At 42.9% G+C, this 22,932-nt stretch overlaps 1 protein-coding gene across 2 annotated transcripts in view; it reads right to left on the reverse strand.

The window, feature by feature from the left end:
* The window catches only part of LOC122800826 (phospholipid scramblase 2-like), a 1,997,253-nt gene that overhangs the window by 1,636,588 nt on the left and 337,733 nt on the right, over positions 1-22,932 (reverse strand). For both annotated transcript variants that reach the window (XM_044070115.1, XM_044070114.1), the window contains one exon: positions 10,118-10,189. In XM_044070115.1, coding sequence (XP_043926050.1) covers positions 10,118-10,189 — 72 coding nt within the window. The remainder of the gene's footprint in view (positions 1-10,117; positions 10,190-22,932) is intronic.

Raw genomic sequence — 22,932 nt, forward strand, 5'->3', positions numbered from 1 at the left:
TGGTCAGTAGAGAGAAGGGAAGATTGAGCCAAAGGTGGCTTGGTAATATCTGGTGCCTTTTTTAGGCAAGGCTCAAATTCTAAACCTAGCACCCTAGAAAACAAAAATGGGAAGAAACTGAGGGTAATGCTGCTCAATGCCAGAAGTCTAAATCTCAAAATGCACGCACTCGAGGCCCTTCTCAGTATGGAGAACATCGATGTCTGGGCTGTAACTGAAACCTGGTTCAAGGCTCCCGAGAGCACCCCGGCACTATTAGGTTTTACCTCATATCATGTGTTCCGGCCCCAAAACCCGGACCACACCACAAAAAAAGGGGGTGTATCCATATTCATAAAGGATACCCACACCTCCAGGTTGGTGGCAACGCACAAAGCTTCGGAAACCATCCAGGTGCAACTAACCATAGGCAAAACTGCTCTACAAATTGTAGCATGCTACAGGCCACCCTCTCAAACTCAGGAACCCCACACAGCCTTCCTGAAGACACTGGAGGGTATAAATGTATCTCCAAACACCATCATATTGGGTGACTTCAACTACCCAAATATAGACTGGGAACATTACTCAAGCCCTAACTCTCTAGCCCAATGGTTCCTGGAGTTCATAAATTCAAATGCCATGGAACAGCTAGTCACTGTTCCCACGAGAGGAGAAAATATACTAGATCTCATTATCACAAACATGGGGACAAAATGCTCCACACCGGAAGTATATCCCTCATTGGTGAGATCTGATCATAAACTAATCTCACTGGAAATCCACATCCCGCCCCCACCCCAAACAAAAAAGACCACAGTGAAGAACTTCTCTAAAGCAAACTTCACACTACTCAAGACTGGTGTGGTATCCCTCAAGGCCCCTGAGCCAGTGGAAACCACAACCCAAGCTGCGGAAGCCCTTACAAATGCCTTCTATGAACACCTCCAGGACTGCATGGATCAGGCAATCCCAAATAAAACCAAGACTCTTTCCACAAAGGGCAAACTTCCAGTCTGGTGGACCCCAGCCATTAACAAACTTTACAATAAGAGGAGAAAGCTATTACATGATAGAACAAAATCCATAAAAGGGAAGTCACCCCTGATCATTATTAGTAAAAAAATACGAGCAATCATAAAATCAACTAAGGCCAATTTAGAGAGAAAAATTGCCATGGATTCAAAGGACAATCATAAGGCCTTTTTCAGCTATGTTAGGAACCTGGGTGGAAACTCCCAGATATGCTCAGAATTAGTCCAAAATGATACAAAAATCACTGAACCCACAGACATTGCCAACATACTGGCAGACAGGTTCAGTGCAAACTTCACCCCCCCCCACAAAGGAGAGATAACTATCCCAGCGGAGTGTAGCCTCCCAGACATCTCAAATGTGCAGGTGAAAGCTGCTCTCTCTAAAGCTAAAAACACAGCATCAATGGGACCGGATGGTGTCCCCGGCTGTGTGCTACACGAGCTAAATGAGGAATTAAACCCGCACATAAGGCAGCTGTTTAATCTCAGCCTTACCACAGGATACGTGCCCAAGGAGTGGCGTACGGCAACTGTGGTCCCACTCCACAAAGGCGGTGCCTCTACGGACCCTGGTAATTACCGCCCCATAAGCTTAACAAGTCTAGTCTGCAAAGCTATGGAGAGGATCATAATGGAGCTCATAAACAAAGATATAGGGACTTGCAGACATTGGACCCGACCCAGTTTGGCTTCGTTAAGGGCAGATCATGCCTTTTGAACTTGGTCGACTTCTTCAAAACAGTCACCAAGGCCATTGATGAGGGAAAGGCAGTCCATACAGCCTACCTTGACCTTGCAAAGGCTTTCAACACAATACCCCACTCGGGTATTGTAGAAAAATTTACCAGCTTAAATGTAAACCCATATGTCACAAGATGGGTTGCAAACTGGCTTAAGGACAGAACCCACAGGGTTAGAGTTGCTGGCGCTATGTCAGACTCCAAGCCGGTCACAAGTGGTGTCCCACAGGGCTCGGTCCTTGGCCCCCTATTGTTCGGCATCTACTTCTCAGAAGTACAGGCCAACATGGGAGGACTTTGGCTGACAAAGTTTGCAGACGACTGCAAACTGGGCGCCATAGTGGAAAGTGCATCGGACACGGATATCCTTCAGAAGGGACTCACGGTAACAGATAGCTGGTGCCAGAGCCATGGCCTGAAGTTATACGCCAAAAAATGTATAGTCATACCCTTCGGGAAAAACAAGGTAACTCCAAGCTACCATATAGGTGGCAATCCACTAAGCACAGAAGAGGTTATCAGGGACCTGGGGACCCAGGTTGACAGTGGCCTTTCTTTTGACACTCACATTGCTAAAGAAGTTAGAAAGACCTTCTACATTGCCCACCTGATCATGAAGGGATTCACATCCAGATCTAGTGAGGTCATTGTTCCCCTGTACTCTTCACTTATCAGACCAATGATCGAGTACAATGCCCCATTCGGGATGTATCTCACCCGACATCTGCAGCAATTGGAAAGACCCCAAAAGTTCCTCACCAAAAGGATAAAGGGACTCCAAAATCTGTCATTTGCTGCCAGATTGAAGAAACTCCAGCTCTATTCAGTCGCATACCGTCTGCTCAGAGGTGACATGTGCCTGACATACAAGACCATGTCCAAACCGGAATTAATGGACATGCTCCACCTCAAAACATCCAAATCCACCAAAACCACTAGAGCAAGCGACTTAAACCTTAGCACGGATATAAATAGGATGTGCTGGAGGGATAGATTTATCACTCAGAGACTCCCTATGCTGTGGAATAAAATCCCGGTCCATGTGAGGCAGAGCACCTCGCTGGCTCTGTTCAAGAGAAATCTTGACCTGTGGATGGGAGATCATAGGTTTACCCCGGGAATCATCTCTGTGTCACTGCTGGACAGAGGCACAACAAACTAATGGGCACAGTATTTTTTTCATACAAGGGGTGGCGTAAGCCACAAAACTTTGGGCTAGGCTTATAAATCCCTTAGGGCAGATAGCCTAGTATAAACCTATGAACCTATGTCCTTTAAGGAAGGAAAAAACAGTCCGGCCACTGTACTGTAGATTGAGCAGGAGCACCCGCGGTTAACAAACCTCAGTGAGACTTTAATGATTAGTAGAGAGAAGGGAAGACTGGGCCACTGGTGATTTGGTAATATCTGGTGCACGTCCATTAATGAGGAAAAAACAGTCAGGCCACTGTATTGTAGACTGAGGGGGAGGACTCGCAGTTAAGAAACATGAACGAGACTTTGTTGGTTAGTAGAGAGAAGGGAAGATTGAGCCAAAGGTGATTTGGTAATATCTGGTGCACGTCCTTTAAGTAGGAAAAAAACAGTCAGGCCACTGTATTGTAGACTGAGGGGGAGCATCCATGGTTAACAAACATGAGTGAGACTTTAATGGTCAGTAGAGAGAAGGGAGGATTGAGCCAAAGGTGGTAATATCTGGTGCACATCCTTTAAGGAGGTCAGGCCACTATATTGTAGATTGAGGGGGAGCACTAGCAGTTAACAAGCCCGGGCAAGACTTTAATGGTCAGTAGAGAGAAGGGAAAATTGAGCCAAAGGTGATTTGGTAATATCTGGTGCACATCCTTTAAGAAGAAAAAAAATGGTCACGCCACTGTATTGTAGATTGAGGGGGAGCACCTGCGGTTAACAAACATGAGCAAGCAGTGGGCACAGAATCATACTGACAACACACAACTGAAAATTGATGCAGTAGTTAGAGACCTAGGGAAATATGGTGACAACAAACAGTCCTTCGATCACCACATGTCTAGTATTGTAAGAAAGTCTTTTTTTATTGCACGTTATTACTAAGGGTATGATGTCTAGGTCTAGGGATGTGGTCATTCCACTGTATTCTGCACTCATCAGTCACTGAGTATAATTCCCTTCAGTGTTTATCTATCCGAACATCTGGCACAACTTGAATGCCCATAATGCTTTTTTACTAATAAAATTAAGGACTTAAATCATAAAAATGATGTGGACCATCTCAAACAGCCTACTGATGAGTGATCTCCTCCTCACATGCAGAGCCTCAACAGATACTATCCTCTCAGAACTCCTGCATATTCACAAGTCCAATAGGGGCACACACACCTGTTCAAAAGATCTAAATCTTTTTTGAAACACAAATAGAACACACTAGAGGGCTAGATATGTATCAGAATATCCCTTCTTTGGACTTGCCTTCTTCTCCATAAAAGAAAGTACTTGTCTTACACTATTCAAACGTAATCTGGAGTCATGGATGGGTAACTGAAAATTTACCCTTGTCCCTCACGGATAGGGGCAACATGTAAACATTCTGCTTGTCTCTGTGTTATTTGTAGTACTTATTAAGAGCTAATGACTTCATGGGAATGTATGGCTAGCTTCTAAAGATCTTCATATATCAACAATCTAGGAAGTACCTATGACCCTACAAACTTATGCATTCTACAGAAAGAGCTTATAGAAAAGGTTGTAGGACATTTTGGCAGTGAGGCTGACACAGACATCAGCAAACTAACCACTAAGTAGTCTTACGAAAAGAATGGTCTCATGAACACACACACACACACACACACACACACACACACACACACACACACACACACACACACACACACACACACACACACACACACACATCCTGATGTTCTCTACTTCTATAATCATCCTTGAAGTGTCTAGTGCTGGAGCAAGAAGCAGACATGTCTGTCATTGCAGCTTTCTAAAAAAACTGAACAGTGTCCGCCACTCACAGGCATGTGAATGTGCGCACATGCAAACACTCATGCATACGTACAAATGGATCTACTTCACATAATCAAATTTTCACTTACTCGAAACTTAAAAAAACGAGAAGACTTTGCAGAAAAATTACTTTCACGAACACTCGAATCACCACAATTTTACTCCAGGAAAGGAACCACTTGGCCACCACGACAAAATAAACAAACCAAAGCAAATCAAACCCACCCAAGTAGGGGGGCTTCAGCCCCCATACCCCCCCAACTAAATACACCAACTCCAAGATCACAATACAGTGGGGAATAGAGCAAAGTTCACCATAGCAACCAAGTGTTTCCTTTCTCAGAGTAAAGTTCTGGTGATCTAAGTGTTAATGAAAGTAAGTTTTCAACGATCGTCTTGTCATTTTAAGTTTCGTATAAGTGAAAATTCGGTCATGTAAATGGGATCCCTACAAATGCACACACACACACACACACACACACACACACACACACAGCTACGTTTTTCACTTCTTCTGAAAGATGGAAAATATTTTTTCTCCCTTTTATCAAAAAGCATCCTCTGCAAGGAAGACTGTTTCCATTATGCACCCTTTCTTTAAGTAGGATTTATTAAATTTCACTTTAACAAGGTGAATGACTACCCACAAATTCAAAGAAATATAAAATTATCAGAAGTAATACAACATTAAAAACACAAAAATTGAAGTACAAAATCAAACAGAAATAATGCAAAAGCTAATGATGCAAAAATCAAGAGGAGTTGATACAAGGTGTTATACATTATAAAACGAACAGATATGTACTAGTGTGAATAAAAACAGTAGAGAAAGGGTTTATGTAATTAGTGATATTAGCAGCTTCTGCACCAAACTGGGGTGATAATTGTAAGTGGGGAGAAAATACCTACAATGTCTAGTGAAAAAAAGAGAATAAGTGTGTGTAATAGGTACAGGAGGTGGTGAAATAGGTAAGACTGATATTAAGGGGAAATTATGGAAGAAGAATGAAGGGAGAGGGAGTGAGGGGAGGGAGTAAGTAGGCAGATGTTAAGAAGGGTGAGAGCAGGAACACTCCCAGGTAGAAGAGAGTTAGGTATGGAGCAAGGTCTTGAATGTGCAGAGGTCCTTGGTAGTTTGAATATGGGGGGGTTCCATTTTCATGCTAAGGAAAATGACAATATTCATTGTCCAGGGGTACATAGGGGTCTGTGAAACTCTAGGACATTTTGATTGTTAGATTTGAGTGAACGGTCAGGAGGATGCATGGTTAGGATTGAGTTTTTGGTGAGTTTTCTTGATGTTAGTTTGAAGGTGGATGTCCAATTTTAATTGTTCATCGATGAGGACACCTAGGGGCTTGGTATGGGGGACTATTTTGATACAGGTTGAGTTTTGGTTTACTATGGAAAAGGAGTTTTTGTCCATTTTGATTATTTTTGGATGGAGTAAAGATCATGACTGGTTTTAGAGGCACTGAGGGCTAGGTGATTATTTAGCATCCAAGACTTAGTGCTGTTAAAGGCAGACAGAGATGCATGTTGGAGTATGGGGAGAGATTTGGCAGTGCAGATAATGGCTGAGTCATCTGCGTATTGAAAAAGTTTAGCCTTTGGAATACAAAGATAAAGTCGTTGATGAAGATGTTAAAGAGAAGAGGACCCAGGATAGAACCTTGGGGAATGCCTGTCAAAGTGTCAAGGTAGGAGGAGGTACTGCTACTCCATTTGACTGCCTGTTGTCTATATGACAGGTAACTGGAAAAACAGCTGATGGAAGAGGAGGAAAGATTAAGAAGAGAGAGTTTGGACAGGAGAAGGCTATGCGAAATGGTGTCAAAGGCCTTGGAAAACTTTAGGAAAAGAGTAGAAACTAGGTTGCCTGAGTCACAAGCGTGGTTGATGTGCTCAGGGAAGGATAAAAGGGCTGTGGCAGTACTGTGTCCAGGTCTGAAACCATTTTGTGTTGGGGTCAGTAGGTGGTTATCAAAAAGGTACGGTAGAAGTTGCAGATGAATGCATTTTTCAAGCATTTTAGAACTAGGTGACAGAATGGGTAGGGGGCGGAAGTTGGAAATGTCAGTGTTGTTGCTCCCTTTGTGTAAGGGGAATAATAAAGACTTTTTTCCAGGGGAGGGGGACTCTTGAATGGAACGGTTGATCAGGATACAGATGGGAAGAGCTATGCTGTCTGCTGCTAACTTGAGGAATTCAGTACGTAAGTTGTCTAGTGCATTGGAACATGGTTTTAACTTTTGGCCGAGTTGTTTTACGGTGTTAACAGGAATGGGTTTAGGGGTGAAGGGAGGGGGTGGATTTGACTGGAGAGAGAAGTAGGTGAGTTGTGGGAGGTTGGACTGAAGGGGGTACTGAGTTGTGGGGAAGGAAGTGGTGAGTTTGACTATTGATTCTGTGAAGAAGGAGTTAAATTTGGTGGCTATGATATGATATGGAGAGCTTGGGTGAGGACCAGGGTTTTCTTTTCTGCCAGGAGTTAGGAGGGTAGCGATATTGCGCCAAAATTTCTTAGGGTTGATTTTGTCATTGCTTTGAAGCTTGGAGTTGTAGGGTTTGTGGTCAGAAGTGATTTGTTTTTTAACTCTATTCTGAAGCTGTTTGTACTCAGTAAGTTAAGTGTTTTGTATTTTTGGTATTTTTGAAATGCATCTATCACCTATGCTTCTGCATTTCAATAAAGCAACATATAGTAATATATATGATTTCAGTTCATTTTGTGTAATGTTTTAATATTCATCAGAATGAACTGCTGTGTTTTTACACTGAACACTGTTTTCGATGACTAAAAAGGTTTGTTGAATTGAGTAATACTGAGTTTTTCATTTTGAATATGGGACATGCTTTGGGTGAAAATAGATGGCTGTGTGTGTTAACGCCAAAAGTTTCCAATATACTAAAAGTTTCAGCCTTGGGGTGGATGTGTATGTGCAAGTGTTTGTGGGTTAGGGCTAGACTAGGGGCTAGGTAAGGGGATAGCTTTAGTACTGTGTTGATTATGTATGGGAAGTGTGCCTGAGTATCTAGTGTAGTGGTATTGTTACGGAAAGCCTTTTTCTTAAGTTAATGTGTAGGATATAGGTTATAGGCAGTGTCTTGGTTGGTGTTAAGGTTAGCACACTTGTGTAAGGATGAGCAGGGGGAAAACCCCATGTTCAACCTTACTCCTTAATCCTTCACACTATGTTATGAAAAATGCTTTCCCTTTAACTACGTTTTTAGTTCACTAATAGAGTGGTTTAATTTCAGAACTTCATTTATTCACTGTATTGAACTCTGACTTGCAGATGTGGACTGAATGAGTGTCAGTCTTTCTGCAAGTCAATGTTTGGTAATACACTACACATATATGTGTGCATATGTGTGTAATATATGTATGTATAGACACACAGGCACACACACACATTATTTATATATATATATATATATATATATATATATATATATATATATATATATATATATCCATAATTTTTGATTCTGCATTTCCCCCATAGAGGGAAAGTATGTCTTTATAACACTCCAGATATACTCTGTCGCATATCGTCTACTCAGAGGCGATCTCTGCTTAACATACAAGGCCATGTCAAACCCAGAGCTGTTGGACATGCTACACTTAAAGAAATCCCAATCCCTCAGAGCTACACGCTCCAGGGATCTAAACCTTGTCATCACAATAAACAAAACATGCTGGAGGGATAGGTTCCTGACCCAGAGACTCCCCAGACTCTGGAATAGATTGCCCATACATGTCAAGCAGAGTGCTTCTTTGGACCTCTTCAAGAGGAACCTTGACGATTGGATGGGAGAAAGGAAATTCACCCCAGGGATCACGTCAGTCGCCCTGCTAGACAGGGGTCCAGGAAAGTAAATAATGTGGGAAGAAATAGCCAGGAAATTGTTATGGCTAGGCTTGTATAGGCCCTAGGGCTGATAGCCTAGTACCAACCTATGAACCTATATATATATATATATATATATATATATATATATATATATATATATATATATACACACACACACACACACACACACACACACACACACACACACACACACACACATATACACACACACATAAACACATATGTACAACTATATATATATATATATATATATATATATATATATATATGGGATCCGGACACATGCTCGACTAGCATATGTCCAAATCACAAAACATTGAACACACATACACGAAAGCACTTAACATTGAAAAGCGCTTCCGTGTATGTGTGCCTGTTTCGTAGATCGGACTACAGTGCAGGTAAGGGGAAATTCCCTTTTCCCCACTGTAGTGCAATCTCGGAGTGAGAATATTAAAGTAGGGGAGGTGTGGGGGCTGCACGCGGGCAAAGCCCCCCTGCATAAATGTAGATTTTCTTTTTTGAACTACACATATACGGAAGCGCTTTTCGATGTTAAGCGCTTTCTAGTATGTGTGTTTGATGATTTGTGATTCGGACACATGCTAGTCGAGCATATGTCCTAGACCCATATATAAATATATATATATATATATATATATATATATATATATATATATATATATATATATATATATATATCTATAGATATATATGCATGAAAATATAGATATTGATATACGTATAGATATAAATGACCCATCCACTTTTCTGCATTTTCCATAATTTTTGATTCTGCATTTCCCCCATAGAGGGAAAGTACATCTTTATAACACTCAATGTAAAAACATCTTACTCTATATCATCTCAGAGACATCCTTCCTCTCTGTTCATGTTCTTTTCCCTAATTGTTGTACTTCTAAAATACAGTATCCTCTTTACTAACCAGGTGCATAAGACTGTACTTCTCTACTCTGAATTCTAGCTGCTATACCCCTCATTTGTCTATCCTTACAAACTCCCTTTTCATTGTGCGCCCCATTTCTGTGTTATTCATATTGCAAATCTTTATAATATCTGTAGAGGCATACTGTTCTCCTCACGTCCTCTGGAATGTCAGTCACATAGATATTGGAGATGAACGCTCCCAGAACTGAACCTTAATCTTCTCCAGCTGAAACCCCCACCCCCCCTTTCTTCTTTGTAGTCATTAGTAACAGATTTCCCCCTTCCATCACTATGACAAGCCTGTGATACTTTGACCTCAATTATCCAATGATCTATTCCACAAAGCACTTGCTGATGTGTTTGGATATCTGCCAGATTCACAGGGACTTTTCCTGAAGTCACAAATAAGATTCTCTAGTAGCAGCTTAAAGCTATAGCTCCCGTTTAAGTCAAGCAATCACTTTGCTCTCTTTGCTTTACTTAATATCCTTCAGAAAAATGAACTATATGGGAGTGAATGCACAAATTAAAGTCATACCATAATGAGGCTGTCCTGGAGGCTGTTGGGTAAAAGCATTTCCTGGGAATGCTACATCCATAGGTTTGTTACCTAAAAACAATGTGACACACTGTAATCATTTTTTCTGTTTAGCACAAGACCACATCTATAATACAGACATTATAATTTCAACACACACTACATATTTTGTTCTAAATGCAGTCATGAAATTTATATTTACAGTATTTACTTTATGCCCCTACTGTGAAGTGAAATGTTGATTTCAGCTGTGCAGTATATCAGTACTAATTCTAAAGATTTCAAATCAGAAAAATTCTTTAAACCTTAATTATCCTGCTGTCCACCAATTTCTGATCTTTTATATAGAGATGAATGTTCCAGTAATGAAAAAAATCAGTTATTCAGAAATACCATGCATGAGCAGTATTGAATATTTGTACATTTCAAAAAACTCTCCTCTTTATTGAGCTACAATTATTTTATGTCTACAGATATATTTTCTGGAAATACTGAATGGAGACAGAAATCAATTCTTATTAAAAGATTAGGGATCATAAGTGCTACCGTCGGAAGAATGAAAATATAAGTGTATCTGTGGAAATATATATTAATTTTGCAATACTAATTATAAGATTACTGCACCTTGGAGAATTCCTCCTACTCCGAGGTACAGTGGTTTTGGAGTTTATGTAACTATCACGGATGGAGGTGGGTAAAGCAAGAATATGACAGCTGCTAAATGACTAACACTGAATTTCAATACATCAAACAGGTTGCACTGTTTGCTCTTTTCTCAAATGCTGTGCAATTGTGAAGACAGTATGTGTAAGCTAAGACAGTGAGGAGGTTATCTACCAAAATAGGAGGATAGAGGACTGTCTGCAGGAAAATCTTTGTTTCAGGTTCATTGAAAGTGCTTTCAGCTTAATCTAATAGCAGTACTGGGATTCGTGGGCATTGTGCTCATTAAGTCATCACTAATCTGGCAGAATCTTCATGCAGAGGAATTCAGGGGACAAATCTCTACTGCAATAAATAAATAAATACAAGCAAGTTTTAAAATTATTTTTTTTATCAGAAATGCACATTCCTTCTTGAAATGTTGGGATATACAGTATCACTTTTTTTGCATTTGCAACACGGAGTCCAGAGAAATGCACCTTGACATACTGCCACAATCATTCATGTTACTTTGCTTTGCAAGTGCAACTCTGGAGTTGTCAGCTAAAGTGTAGAAATAACCACATACTTTAACACCTGTTGAATTGCTCAACTATGTCAACAAACTACATGAAATATAGTCAGCCTAAATCAATCATACTCTCCAGTAGAAATATAATGTATCAATACTAAAGTAAACTGGAAATGTTCTTTAATTTACACTTTCATAATTCCAAAACAAAAAAGTATTACTCTGTATAGTATGCAGAAAATCCTTTTCAGATTCTCAAAAATCCATAATTTCCCATTTGCAGCAAATGCCCAAATCACCTGGTATGTGCTTCCTTATTTTGTCTTAACACTAGAATGAACAGGCTCACCAAGGGTGCCCGTCTGATACTGAACAGGAGTAAAATGATTGTTTTAGAGTACTCTAACCAAGACTAATGCCTCAGTCCTACACAATCACTTTTAAACATTAAGTGGGCAATAAAAGGGTGAACCTTGGATCTAGATGATTGCCACCTTTGAAGTGACATCCTGACCCCATTTCAAAAAGGTGAAAAGGGATTGTGGAAGGATGTATGAATGGATAAGAATGCAGTCGTCCTAATTACTTAAAATGTCCAAACTTTACAGATTTGGAATGAAACTTCATGTCCTGTTATCTTCTCCTCCATTACTTCTCTTCTCTTGACACGAGGCATGAGAATTTGAAAAAATATTATGTTGTGGTTCTTTACACAATTACAGACCTCATCCTCAGGGATTATAATGTTGATATTGATTACCCAGAACAAATGGCTATGCCCTGTAACCCCATTACTAATGCCTGGCTATACTAGCAGTATGCACAATATCCTAATGTTCATGGCAGCCATACTATGATCATGAGCTCTGCCTCCCTTATAGTGAATGGATGTAGATTATCCAAACCAAAGGGTAAAAAGGTCACACAAACTATTCAGTAAAACCTGCAAGAAAGACCTAGCCAAGCTAGAGTCCTCACTCCTGTAGTGGAGGCCCATGGGATACATGCAAATGATCCATAAATACATACCAGTGTTTCAGATACATTGCTTCTAAATGCACACAAGACTTTATTTTTTAAGTCCTTATGGCTATATTCAGGCTAATATTGCCAAACCCACAAGTTGTAGATATGCATGTTTTTTTCCATCAGTACAGTACAAATGGATTGTTCCCCATCATGCTCATACATATTAAGGTGCCTGCAAAATAGCTCAAACAGCATCCAAACCTAAAGGTAAAAAGGTAACACACCACTGAGTTAAAAACAGTGTTTAGTCAAACAATTTATTTATGCTTTAATGATAAGGTCAAGCAAAAGGCTGTAACATGCATATCTACAACTAGTGAGGTTTGGCTTATTGGCCTGGGTATACCCATAAAGCTATAACAAATAAAAAGTCATGGGCATTCAGAAGTCATGTACCTGAAACACTGGTATGTCCTTAATGGGTCATTTGCATGCATCTTAATGGCCTCCATTACAGCAGGTTTACAGTATTATAAAGTGAACACTCTAGCTTGGCTAGGCCTTTGTTGTAGTTTTGTACTGAATGGTTGTAGATTATAGTGTTAGTAGAGACTTTATTGCCAAATGGGGGCAAACTTTGGGTCATTGACCTATGTAAAATGTTTTCAAAAAAGCAATGTTCTTTTCTAATCATATTTCTTCTCCTTCTGCATGACCAGCAAAGTTCTTCTGAATCACAGGGAGGCTGTGCATTCCAGTTTGCTCTACTAATTTGACGGTGATTAAGACAAACCACTCAGAACTTTGTCACCAAGAATTAAACCATTAGGCAGGAAATTCTCAAGGGTACCTCTGTAGAGTACCCCAATAATGAAAGCCACATTCCTCCTTATTTGCTTAGTGTGAATGTGCTTATGCTGACTAATATGAAGCCATAGACTCATTTTTGTATATTTTCCAAAACCTGCAAACTCGACTCAGTAGCAATCACACTGAATAAAGCCTAAATGTGCTACATCAAATTATTCATTAAATGTCAAATCTTTCCCTGGAAGAGGTACATTCTAGTTAATTTAAAAGTGTCTTTAGTTACACCTTTCTGTATGAAATCATCTTGGATCTGAATAGTGTTTACAATTACCTGCCTTTTGATAAAACCACTTTATTTGGCAATGTGGTTGCACTTCAGGTCAGTTTGCATTTGATTTCTTATGACTTCCTTTATCAATTTAAATCTAGCTTTGGTAAAACGCACAGGGCTGAAACATTACCCATGAAAGTAATTAAAGACCTCGTTAGAATTCAACATTGGTTCAACTAGATTTCTAGGCTGTACTAGATATCAGAGAGCATGCAGTCCCAGTCCTGTTGGAGAACCTAAACTCCACTGTAGTTTGCTTTCAATGTCCTCAATTAATCTGTATCTGACATATCTGAACACACACAGAAAGGTGTGTCTTGAATAAAATCCTTAAGGCGCCCATTGAGTATCAAGGTTATTATTCATGGAATATATTCTTCCACTTTGAGATATCCTTCATTCAGCAGTGGTATCAGTAAAATGCAGGCAATACTACGTTATAATTCTTCTGTACTCAGAAACATGCATCTCTCACAGCAAAATTACAACATAGGCTGGATGCTGTCCATAACCAGATGAGGTATAGCTGTATAGGGCTCTATCTAAGCATGATGAGATGATGAGCTTTCATGTGGCCTACAGGCCCTCCACTGCCCCAGATCTTTCCCTTGTTATTATTTAAGGCATAAACAAGATAGAGTTTGCATCTCTGGTATAAAGTTTGCATGTGATGATCAGTGTTCAGTTTACACTCCAAAAGTAACATATCTTTTAATGGGATATAGCTGTTCAGCTCATGTAAGAATTCAGTGCATGTTTTGCAGTGGCTACCAGTACAATCACACTGTAAAGATAAGGCCCTTACTCAGAATTATTTAATTCTACATGACTTGTGGCTTTCCTACATTAAAGAGCTGCTACTGCTTTATTAGTTGTTTTGATTCTATTTTCAACAGGCAATAGAAACTACATTTGTGTAAGTAAATTTACCATAATAGTAGAAATTCAAATGATCACTGCTGCAGTAGTCTTAGCTACATGGACTATACCCTGCTAAGGATATAACAGCCAGACAGCTTCCAAAGCTATAAGGGCACCTTCCACACTCACAAACCATTAGAAAGCTGGTCAAGTTTGGATGCCAAGCCATTCAGAGCTCTAATGCCAAAAGACAGCAGAAGGCTAAAGTCCTGACAAGGACAATGCTAGGAAAATAAAGAAAAAGGATCACACACTGGCAAAAGAAGCCTACAAAAATAAGGGACATGGAGGGAGGGAGAGACTACTGCAGCACTGATCATTCAAGCATATACAGTCATGGACAGTTTACTTAAGACAATTATACGATGTTCATCATGTGTATCACTGCTGCAGTAGCCTTTGTTATATGGGTAGATTACCATTGCATAGGCTGACTGGGAGGAGGAAGAAGATGGGGCAAGGATCCCCAAGGCAATGGTCCTGGCAGTGTCTGTCCTAGACCCAGAGGAAGTGCTTTGTAAACATATGCACAGATGACCAAGTTGGTGCTTCTAGAATACATCTACAATAAAGCCCTTTCCAGACTGCCACAGATGAAGCCAAGTCTGTGATTAAATGAGTCTTGACCATCCCTGGAATAGCTCTGTTATGTTGCATATAATAAGAAGTTATGTACCTACCATAATGTTCCATGTTAGCTGTCTTCTCTCGCCTTCTTTCTTGCTGGATGGGTTCAGAGCCGATCCTCGGCTCCGACTCGGCACTTGCTAAGCTCGAGAGCTAATTTTACCAGCTCGAGGCAACCCTATATCCCATGATGCAAGGTGTGACTACCCAGATCTCGTTTGGTAGCTATAGAAATATGCCCATTATCTTCTTCCAACAGAAGGAGAAGAAAGTAACCAAATGTGTAAACACAACACAGGGGAACTAGTAAAACTAGTGACCACTCACAACTGGAGTCCATAGGAAGAATAAACTCGTCCCCAGAGAAGAGTACAACTTCAAGGTCTGTCCAGGCTAGGGGGAAAGGAGGGAGGGATGCAAGAAAGAAGGCGAGAGAAGACAACTAACATGGAACGTTATGGTGGGTACATAACTTCTTAATGTTAAGTTGTCAAACTCGCCTTCATTCTTGCTGGATGGGACCGCGTCCCTAGCACCTCTATCCTGGGTGGCTCAATGGAACAGACTCTTGTGAACTGTGGAACCAAACCTAGCTCTGTCTCTGGAGGCCAGGTCCAATTTGTAATGTGAGACAAAGGTATGAGGCGTGGCCCAAGTGGCTGCTGCACAAATCTAGCCTGAAAGGCTGTAGATGCGGCTAGGCCTCTAGTAGAATGTGCCTTAGGTTTAGAGGGAAATTCTTTGCCCCTAAGGAGATAAACATGGGAAATAGTGGAAGAGAGCCATTTCGATAAGGTCACCTTGGAGACCGGGAGACCTTTTCTGTTTTCTGCATAAGAAAGAAAAAGCTGATCAGATTTTCTGAATTGTTTAGTTCTATCCAAGTAGTATCTGAGCTGGCGATGAACATCCAAATAATGCAGTTTCTGTTCCGCTCTGTCCGAATAATTCGGGAAAAATACTGGAAGATCAATAGACTGGTTAAGATTCATCTGGGAAGCCACCTTGGGCAAAAAGGATGGATTTGTTCTTAGAGATACTCTATCCTTGTGGAAAACCAAGTAGGGAGGTCGAACACAGAGAGCATGAAGTTCAGACACTCTCCTAGCTGAAGTAATAGCCACCAGAAAAATTGTCTTCCAAGAGAGAAATTTTAAAGAGCATGTAGCAGCCGGTTCGAAGGGGGGAAGAATTAGGGATGTCAGCACTAAATTCAGGTCCCATTGCGGAGGAGGATCTTTAACTGGGGGCTTTAGTAGAAAGATACCCCTGAGAAAGGCTTTACAAAGCTTGTGAGACATTATGTTCTGGTCTGCTAAGCCAACATGAAAATTTGAGATTGCTGCCAGCTGGACTTTGACTGTCGAAGAAGAAGAACCCGACTGAAAAATCTCAGCTAAGAAGTCCAAAACTGACTGAACTGGGGCAGTAAAGGGGTCTATGTCCCTGGACTTTGCCCAGAAGGAAAAACGCTGCCACTTACTAGCATAAATCTTTCTGGTAGAGGACTTAAGAGAAGCTACTATGATATCCCGTACAGGATTAGAAATCATAGGAAGCCTGGCTAATGAAGGAAGTGGAGCAACCAAGCGGTGAGGTTGAGAGAGCAAATGGCCTGGTGCAGATGACCCGACTGGTGGGTCAAAAGATCTGGAACTGGGTCCAGATGCCAAGGCTGTACCAATAGATGGCGATGAAGGAACGGGAACCAAATTTGTCGAGGCCAGTAAGGGACAATGAGAATCAACTTGGCTCTCAAAACGGTAGCTTTCTGAATGACTTGAGGTATCAAGGGGAATGGAGGAAAAGCATAAAGAAGTCCCCGGGGCCAAACCTGGGTTAGAGCGTCTCTGGGGGGTTGGCCTGGGAGTGGAAAGAGGGAGAAGAAGTCCGGGCATTTGCTGTTTTGGGGTGTAGCAAAAAGGTCACAGCAAGGGAAGCCCCACTTCTGAAAAATCTCCTCCACTACTGATTGTTTGAGAGACCACTTGTGAGGCATGAGAATAGCTCTGCTCAATCTGTCCGCAATGAAGTTGGATTTCCTGGGGATGTGCGTTGCTATCAGAAACCGATGAGAGGAGATTGCCCACTGCCAAAGTCTGAGAGCTTCTCGACACAGTGGATAGGACTTGGTCCCGCCCTGTTTGTTGATGTACCATACTACGGACATGTTGTCCGTCTGAACTGCAATAGTTCCTAAAGGAAGAAAGTCGTTGAGGGCTTGCAATGTTAAAAGCACTGCTCTCATCTCTAGGACATTTATGTGCAGATGGTATTCGAAGGGTTGCCAAGTGCCATGGACCATCCTGCCCTGATAATGCCCCCCCCCCACCCGATCAGGGAGGCATCCGATGTGACTGTGGCAACCGGGCCGGGGAACAAACGGTCTGTCCTGGAGGACTTGAGGGGAAGAAATCCACCAGGTCAGGTGACTCTTGCAAGATTGTGTCACGATGATCTCGTGGCGCATGGGAAGCTGCTGGAAGGACCACTGGGTGAATAACATCCATTGCAGTAGCCGCATATGGAAGCGAGCCAAAGGAAGAAGTACGATGGCAGCCGCCATAAGTCCTAGCACCTTCAGGACAAACCTGGCCCTGATCTTTTTGCTGAGTAGGATGATCTGAACATATTTTTGGATGTCCAGAAGTCTTTGATCTGTGAGTCTTGCTGACATCCCAACAGTGTCTAGTTCTGCGCCTATAAAGGTAATAGACTGGCAAGGTAACAAGGAGGACTTTTCGAAGTTTATGGAAATTCCTAACTGGCTGCACGTATGAAGAGTGTAGTCCCTGGCCTGGAGAAGTTGATGCCTGGTGGTGGCCGTGAGGAGCCAGTCGTCTAGATACGGAAACACCTGAAATCCTTGACGTCTCAGATGAGCCGTGACCGCTGCCATGCATTTGGTGAACACTCTGGGGGCTGTAGTGAGACCAAAGGGCAGGGCTCTGAATTGAAAATGACTGGTCCCCAGCCGAAAGCGGAGAAACCTTCTGGAGCGCCTGTGAATTTTTATGTGATAGTACGCATCCTGAAGATCTACCAAGCACATCCAGTTGTCCTTGCCCAAAAAGGGTAAAATGGACTGAAGTGTGACCATCCGGAATCTTGCCTTCTTGACAAACTTGTTTAGTCTGCTGAGGTCTAGAATTGGTCTCCAATCTCCTGTTTTTTTGGGGACCAAAAAGAATCTTGAGTAGATCCCGGATCCTATTTGGTCTGCTGGAACTGGCTGGATGGCTCTTTTTGCTAGAAGTTTTGATACCTCCAGCTTTGAGAACTCCCTTAGACCGGGTGCAACGTCTGGGAGGAATACCTTCTGAGGAACAGGATAGTTTTCGAAGGGAATCTTGTAACCCTCGGATATGATCGACTGTACCCAAATGTCTTGAGAAAGGGAAAGCCAGGCTGTTGGGTACAGCGACAATCTTCCCCCGACTGCCTCCAAGGGTGGACAGTCGGGCAACACCTCAGGGATGCTGGAAGGGTTTGTCAGGGAGAGGCTCTCTGCTACCCTGATTCTGCAGATCCCCTCTGCCCCTAGGGCGGCGTCTATTGTTATTACCCCCTCTACCTCTGGGGGTAAACTGACCACGTGCGTCCGGCGTGACTCCCTGAGATTTACGGAACCACATCTTCCCTCCCTTCTGACCTTTAGGATAAGGTCTTGAAGGGGTGGAGAAACGGACTCCTACGGCAGAAAGAGTCTTGCCGCCCTGCTTGCATCTGGTCAATGTTTCCTTCACCTGAGGTCCAAACAAAGCCGAACCGTCGAAGGGAGTATTTGTGAAGGACGCCTTAAAGGGATCTGCGAAGTTGCAAAGCCGCATCCAGGACTGACGCCTAAGGGCCACTCCTGTGCCTGCGGCTCTACTCGCTCCATCGGCCGCATAAGAAATGAGCCGCATGGAGGAGTTTGTTAAGGAATTTAGGATTCCCAGCTGCGAGGTAATTTTTTCTTGAGCCCCGGCAGCTGACGGATCCTGTACTACCTCACCTAGTTCCTTGAGAATATCTCTCTGAAGCCGGGTAAAGTGACAGAGATAATTCAGCGAGCGCACAGTGAAGGTCACTGCGGAAAAAAATCCGCTTACCGTACCTATCCATGGTCCTAGACTCCTTGTTAGGAGGATGGACAGGTACAGAAGGATCGGCAAGTTCCTTCTTGGTGGCAGCTGCCACCACCATGGCATCAACAGGGACACCCTTGGTGAGAAACTGCTTGTCTACCGGGGCCGTGATAAATTTAGATGGCCTCCTAGGGACTGGTTCCACAGAATCCGGGGCCGCCCACGCCCTTCGAGCCACCACTTCCATGAGAGGGTCGAAAGGCGGAGACACCCAGGAGGTGGAAGATCGAGATCCAAAAGCCTCCAGGTATACTGACTCATCCTCGGAGGGGTTAATGGAAGGCCAGTTCCCCCTCTGTTTAAGGAGTTCCAAGATGTCTGAAAAGGAGACATCCTCAGAGGGGGACTTTGGGGATCCCTCCGACTCATCTAAGTCAGTATCAGATGTTGTAGACTCAGGGGAGTCTATGTGCTTCCTCTTGCAAGTCCTCTTACGTGGGGGTTCCCTCGAAGGATCAGGAGAAACCTCGGAAGAGGAAGTTCTTCCCAGTGGGGAAACCTGGGGCGATGGATCTCTGGGTCCGGGAGCAAGAGAGTGGGAAGAGATATCAGCAGGCACCGAGGAGGGGGGAGCTAATGGAACCGACTGTTGACTCAGCTGAGGGGCTAGAACACTCCTCATCACCTCAAAGGCTCCCCTTCCAGGGAGGCCAGAGAGCTCCCGCTCCGAAGAAACAGGAACTCCCGGCCCCGCCGAAAGAGAAGGCTCTGAGGCCGATGTCGGTGCCGAACTCACCAACGCCGAAGCTCCGAGAGGGAGAACTGGGCCGGACAAGGAGCCGACACGGGAGTCACGACGACCGGATCCCTCCATGGAAGGTATCATGGAGGAAATCGGAGTCGAAGACGACGGAGCCGAAAGGGTTGGCATCGGCTCCGACGCAACAACAGTCAAGGTTTCGAGAAGCTCCCGCTCCGAACTCTGGAGGAGAGTCGAAGGAGGAAATTCAGGGGGATGAGTGATAGCGGTCGTCTGCTGAGACGGGCTATGGAGCATCTGGGCCAGTGCCTGTGATTTCAGCAATCTGCTTACCACTCTCTCCAAGTCGTGGTCAGAGAGCCTGGAAGACCTAGAAGATCGGCTCCGATGGCTCCACTCCGAATGTAGAGATCCCGGAGCCGAGCGAATCGACTCCAGGGAAGGAGACCGAGATCTCTTCCTAGTAGGAGCCATTGGAGCCGAAGACCCCTCGGTTCCAGTTGGAGCCGATAACTTATCGGCTCCAGTCTGGGACATGGAAATGTCGGCTCCAGCCTGAGCCGACATTGACTTCGATGCAGGTGTATCAGAGCCGGCCGGCACCAATACCACCGCCTCTAAGAGAGAAAGATCGGCTCCGGCCGGAGCCGACCTAGACTCCGAAGGAGTCGGAGCCACAGCCGAAGGCTTCGAACTGAAAGCCTGGGGCTTAGGTGGCTTAGAGGGCTTCCCCGACCCGGTCTTGGTCGGGGAGCTCTCCGGCTTCAATAAGCCTCGTAGGATTAATTTAATCCTACGTTCCTGCAGGACTCTGTGGCTAAAAGAATGACAAATGGCACAGGAGTCCTGCAGGTGTAGAGGTCCCAGGCAGTACACGCAAGAAGTGTGACCGTCTGTTAGAGACATCTTCTGACAGCACGAGTCACACTTCTTGAAGCCTGAGACCTTCGATTCTTTGGACATAATTATGTCCAGTGAACCAACACACACACACAAAGTTCACCCACACAGTTAACTAAGAAGAAGGGGGGGGGGGAACTAAGTACAACACTCAAACACCCTGACAGGAATTAAGGAAAGGGAGGCTTAAGGTCTGAAGGGGAAAATAACTAAACCTATTAGGTTGAGGGAGTATAGGGTTAAGGAGATAGGCTATAGAAAGACTAACTCTAATACTTACACGAAAAGGCTTGAAAAAGGGGAAGATTTTAGACTGTAGAAAGTTAAATTACAAAACACTACCTGAGCTGGTAAAAGAAGACCTCTTCGCAAAGCAGCAAACGAGATCTGGGTAGTCACGCCTTGCATCATGGGATATAGGGTTGCCTCAAGCTGGTAAAATTAGCTCTCGAGCTTAGCAAGTGCCGAGTCAAACCCATCCAGCAAGAATGAAGGCGAGTTTGACAACTTAACATCAAAAGGTAATAGTGTAAGACAGCCATTTAGAAATAGTTGGCTATGACATAGGTTGTACCTTATTTCTTACCTTCACAGGAAATGAACACCTGATCAGACTTCCTGAAAGATTTTGGTCTGTCACGAAAGTATCTGAGTTGTCTTTGAACATCCAGCGTATGAAGTATCTTTTCTTCCTCATTTTTTAGGTTATGGAAAGAAGACAGGGAAATGGATAGCTTGCTTAAGGTAAACTCAGACACCACTTTAGGCATAAATCAAGGATTAGTTCACAAGAAAAAAAGAAGTTACGTCCTTATCATAATGTTCCATCTGTGTTCTCGATCTTCATTCATTCTTGACGAATGGGACTCGGTTCCGACCTCTCGGAACAGGCTTGGCCATTATACAGCTCGCGCCAGCCCAAAACTCTCGAGATAAGACTCTACCCACAAGACCCCTCTCCTTATTACCTCAGATCGAGTTTACAGCACAGGATAGATAAGTGAAGCCATGTCTAAGCTAACACCTAAAAAACTGCCAGAACAAATGTCCAAACCTCCAGAAGTCCTAAGGAGGGGGCAGGAGGGTGAGGTGCCAAGAATGAATGAAGAATGACAACACATGTGGAATGTTGTGGTAATGACATAACTTCTTTATCTGATGTTGTCAATCTTCATTCATTTTTGACGAATGGGACAGAGTTCCCAGCTACTTTAAGTCCTGGGTGGCCCTATGGAAGACATTCCTGAGTACCATAGAGCCGAAAGATGCTCTTCCCCTGGAGACCATATCCAATTTGTAATGACTGATAAAGGTATGGGGGGGGGTAGCCAATGTTGCAGCTGCACATACTTCTTCCATGAATGCCTTGGAATGGAAAACAGTTGAAGTGGATACATATCTGGTGGAATGCACTTTCACAGGTGCAGGTAACTTGCGGTTATTATGACTGTAAATGAAAGTGACACAATCCCTAAGCCATTTTGACTAAGTAACTTTCGAAATAGGTTTACCCAGAGATGGACCTGAAAATGAGACACACAATTGATCTGATTTTCTAGACTGCCTGGTTCTGTCAAGGCAGAAACTTAACTGTCTGTGAACATCTAGCAAATGTAAGCAGTATTCAACTTTATTTGAAAAATATGGAAAAAATATGGGCAAATCAATAGTCTGATTAATATTAGATTCTGAGATCAACTTAGGTAGAAAGGAAGGATTAGACCTCAAGGAAACCCTATCCTTATGAAAAACCATATAAGGGTGTTTCACACATAATGCCTGCAAATCAGAAACTCTTCTGGCAGAAATGACAGCCACCAGAAAAGAGTCCTCCATGACAAGAACTTAGATCACAAGATGCTGCTGGCTCAAAGGGCTGCAGCACTACAGATTGTAGTATGAAGGTTAAGTTCCATGGAGCTATACGGTCTTTAAATGGAGACTTCAGACATAATGCTCCTTTAAGAAAGACTTTGCATAAACGATGGGAAATTAAGGAGTGATCAACAAATCCATTATGGAAATTGGAAGTGGCTGCTAATTGCACTTTGATGATGGAAGCAGAAGCCCCTTGATCAAAAAGTGAAGCCAGAAATTCTGAGACCTTATCCAATGGGTGCTAAAAAGGCATTGAGATTCTTCATATGGGCCCAAATTGAAAATCTCCTCCATTTACTAAGGTAAAGTTTCCTGGTAGACGGATTATTTGAAGCCAGAAGGATTTTTTGTACTGGGGAAGGTAATTTGTTCTGC

This window comes from Protopterus annectens, chromosome 4.part1 (assembly GCF_019279795.1).
Source record: "Protopterus annectens isolate FY-2018-M chromosome 4.part1, PAN1.0, whole genome shotgun sequence".
In the NCBI taxonomy this organism is placed as follows: Eukaryota; Metazoa; Chordata; order Ceratodontiformes; family Protopteridae; genus Protopterus; species Protopterus annectens.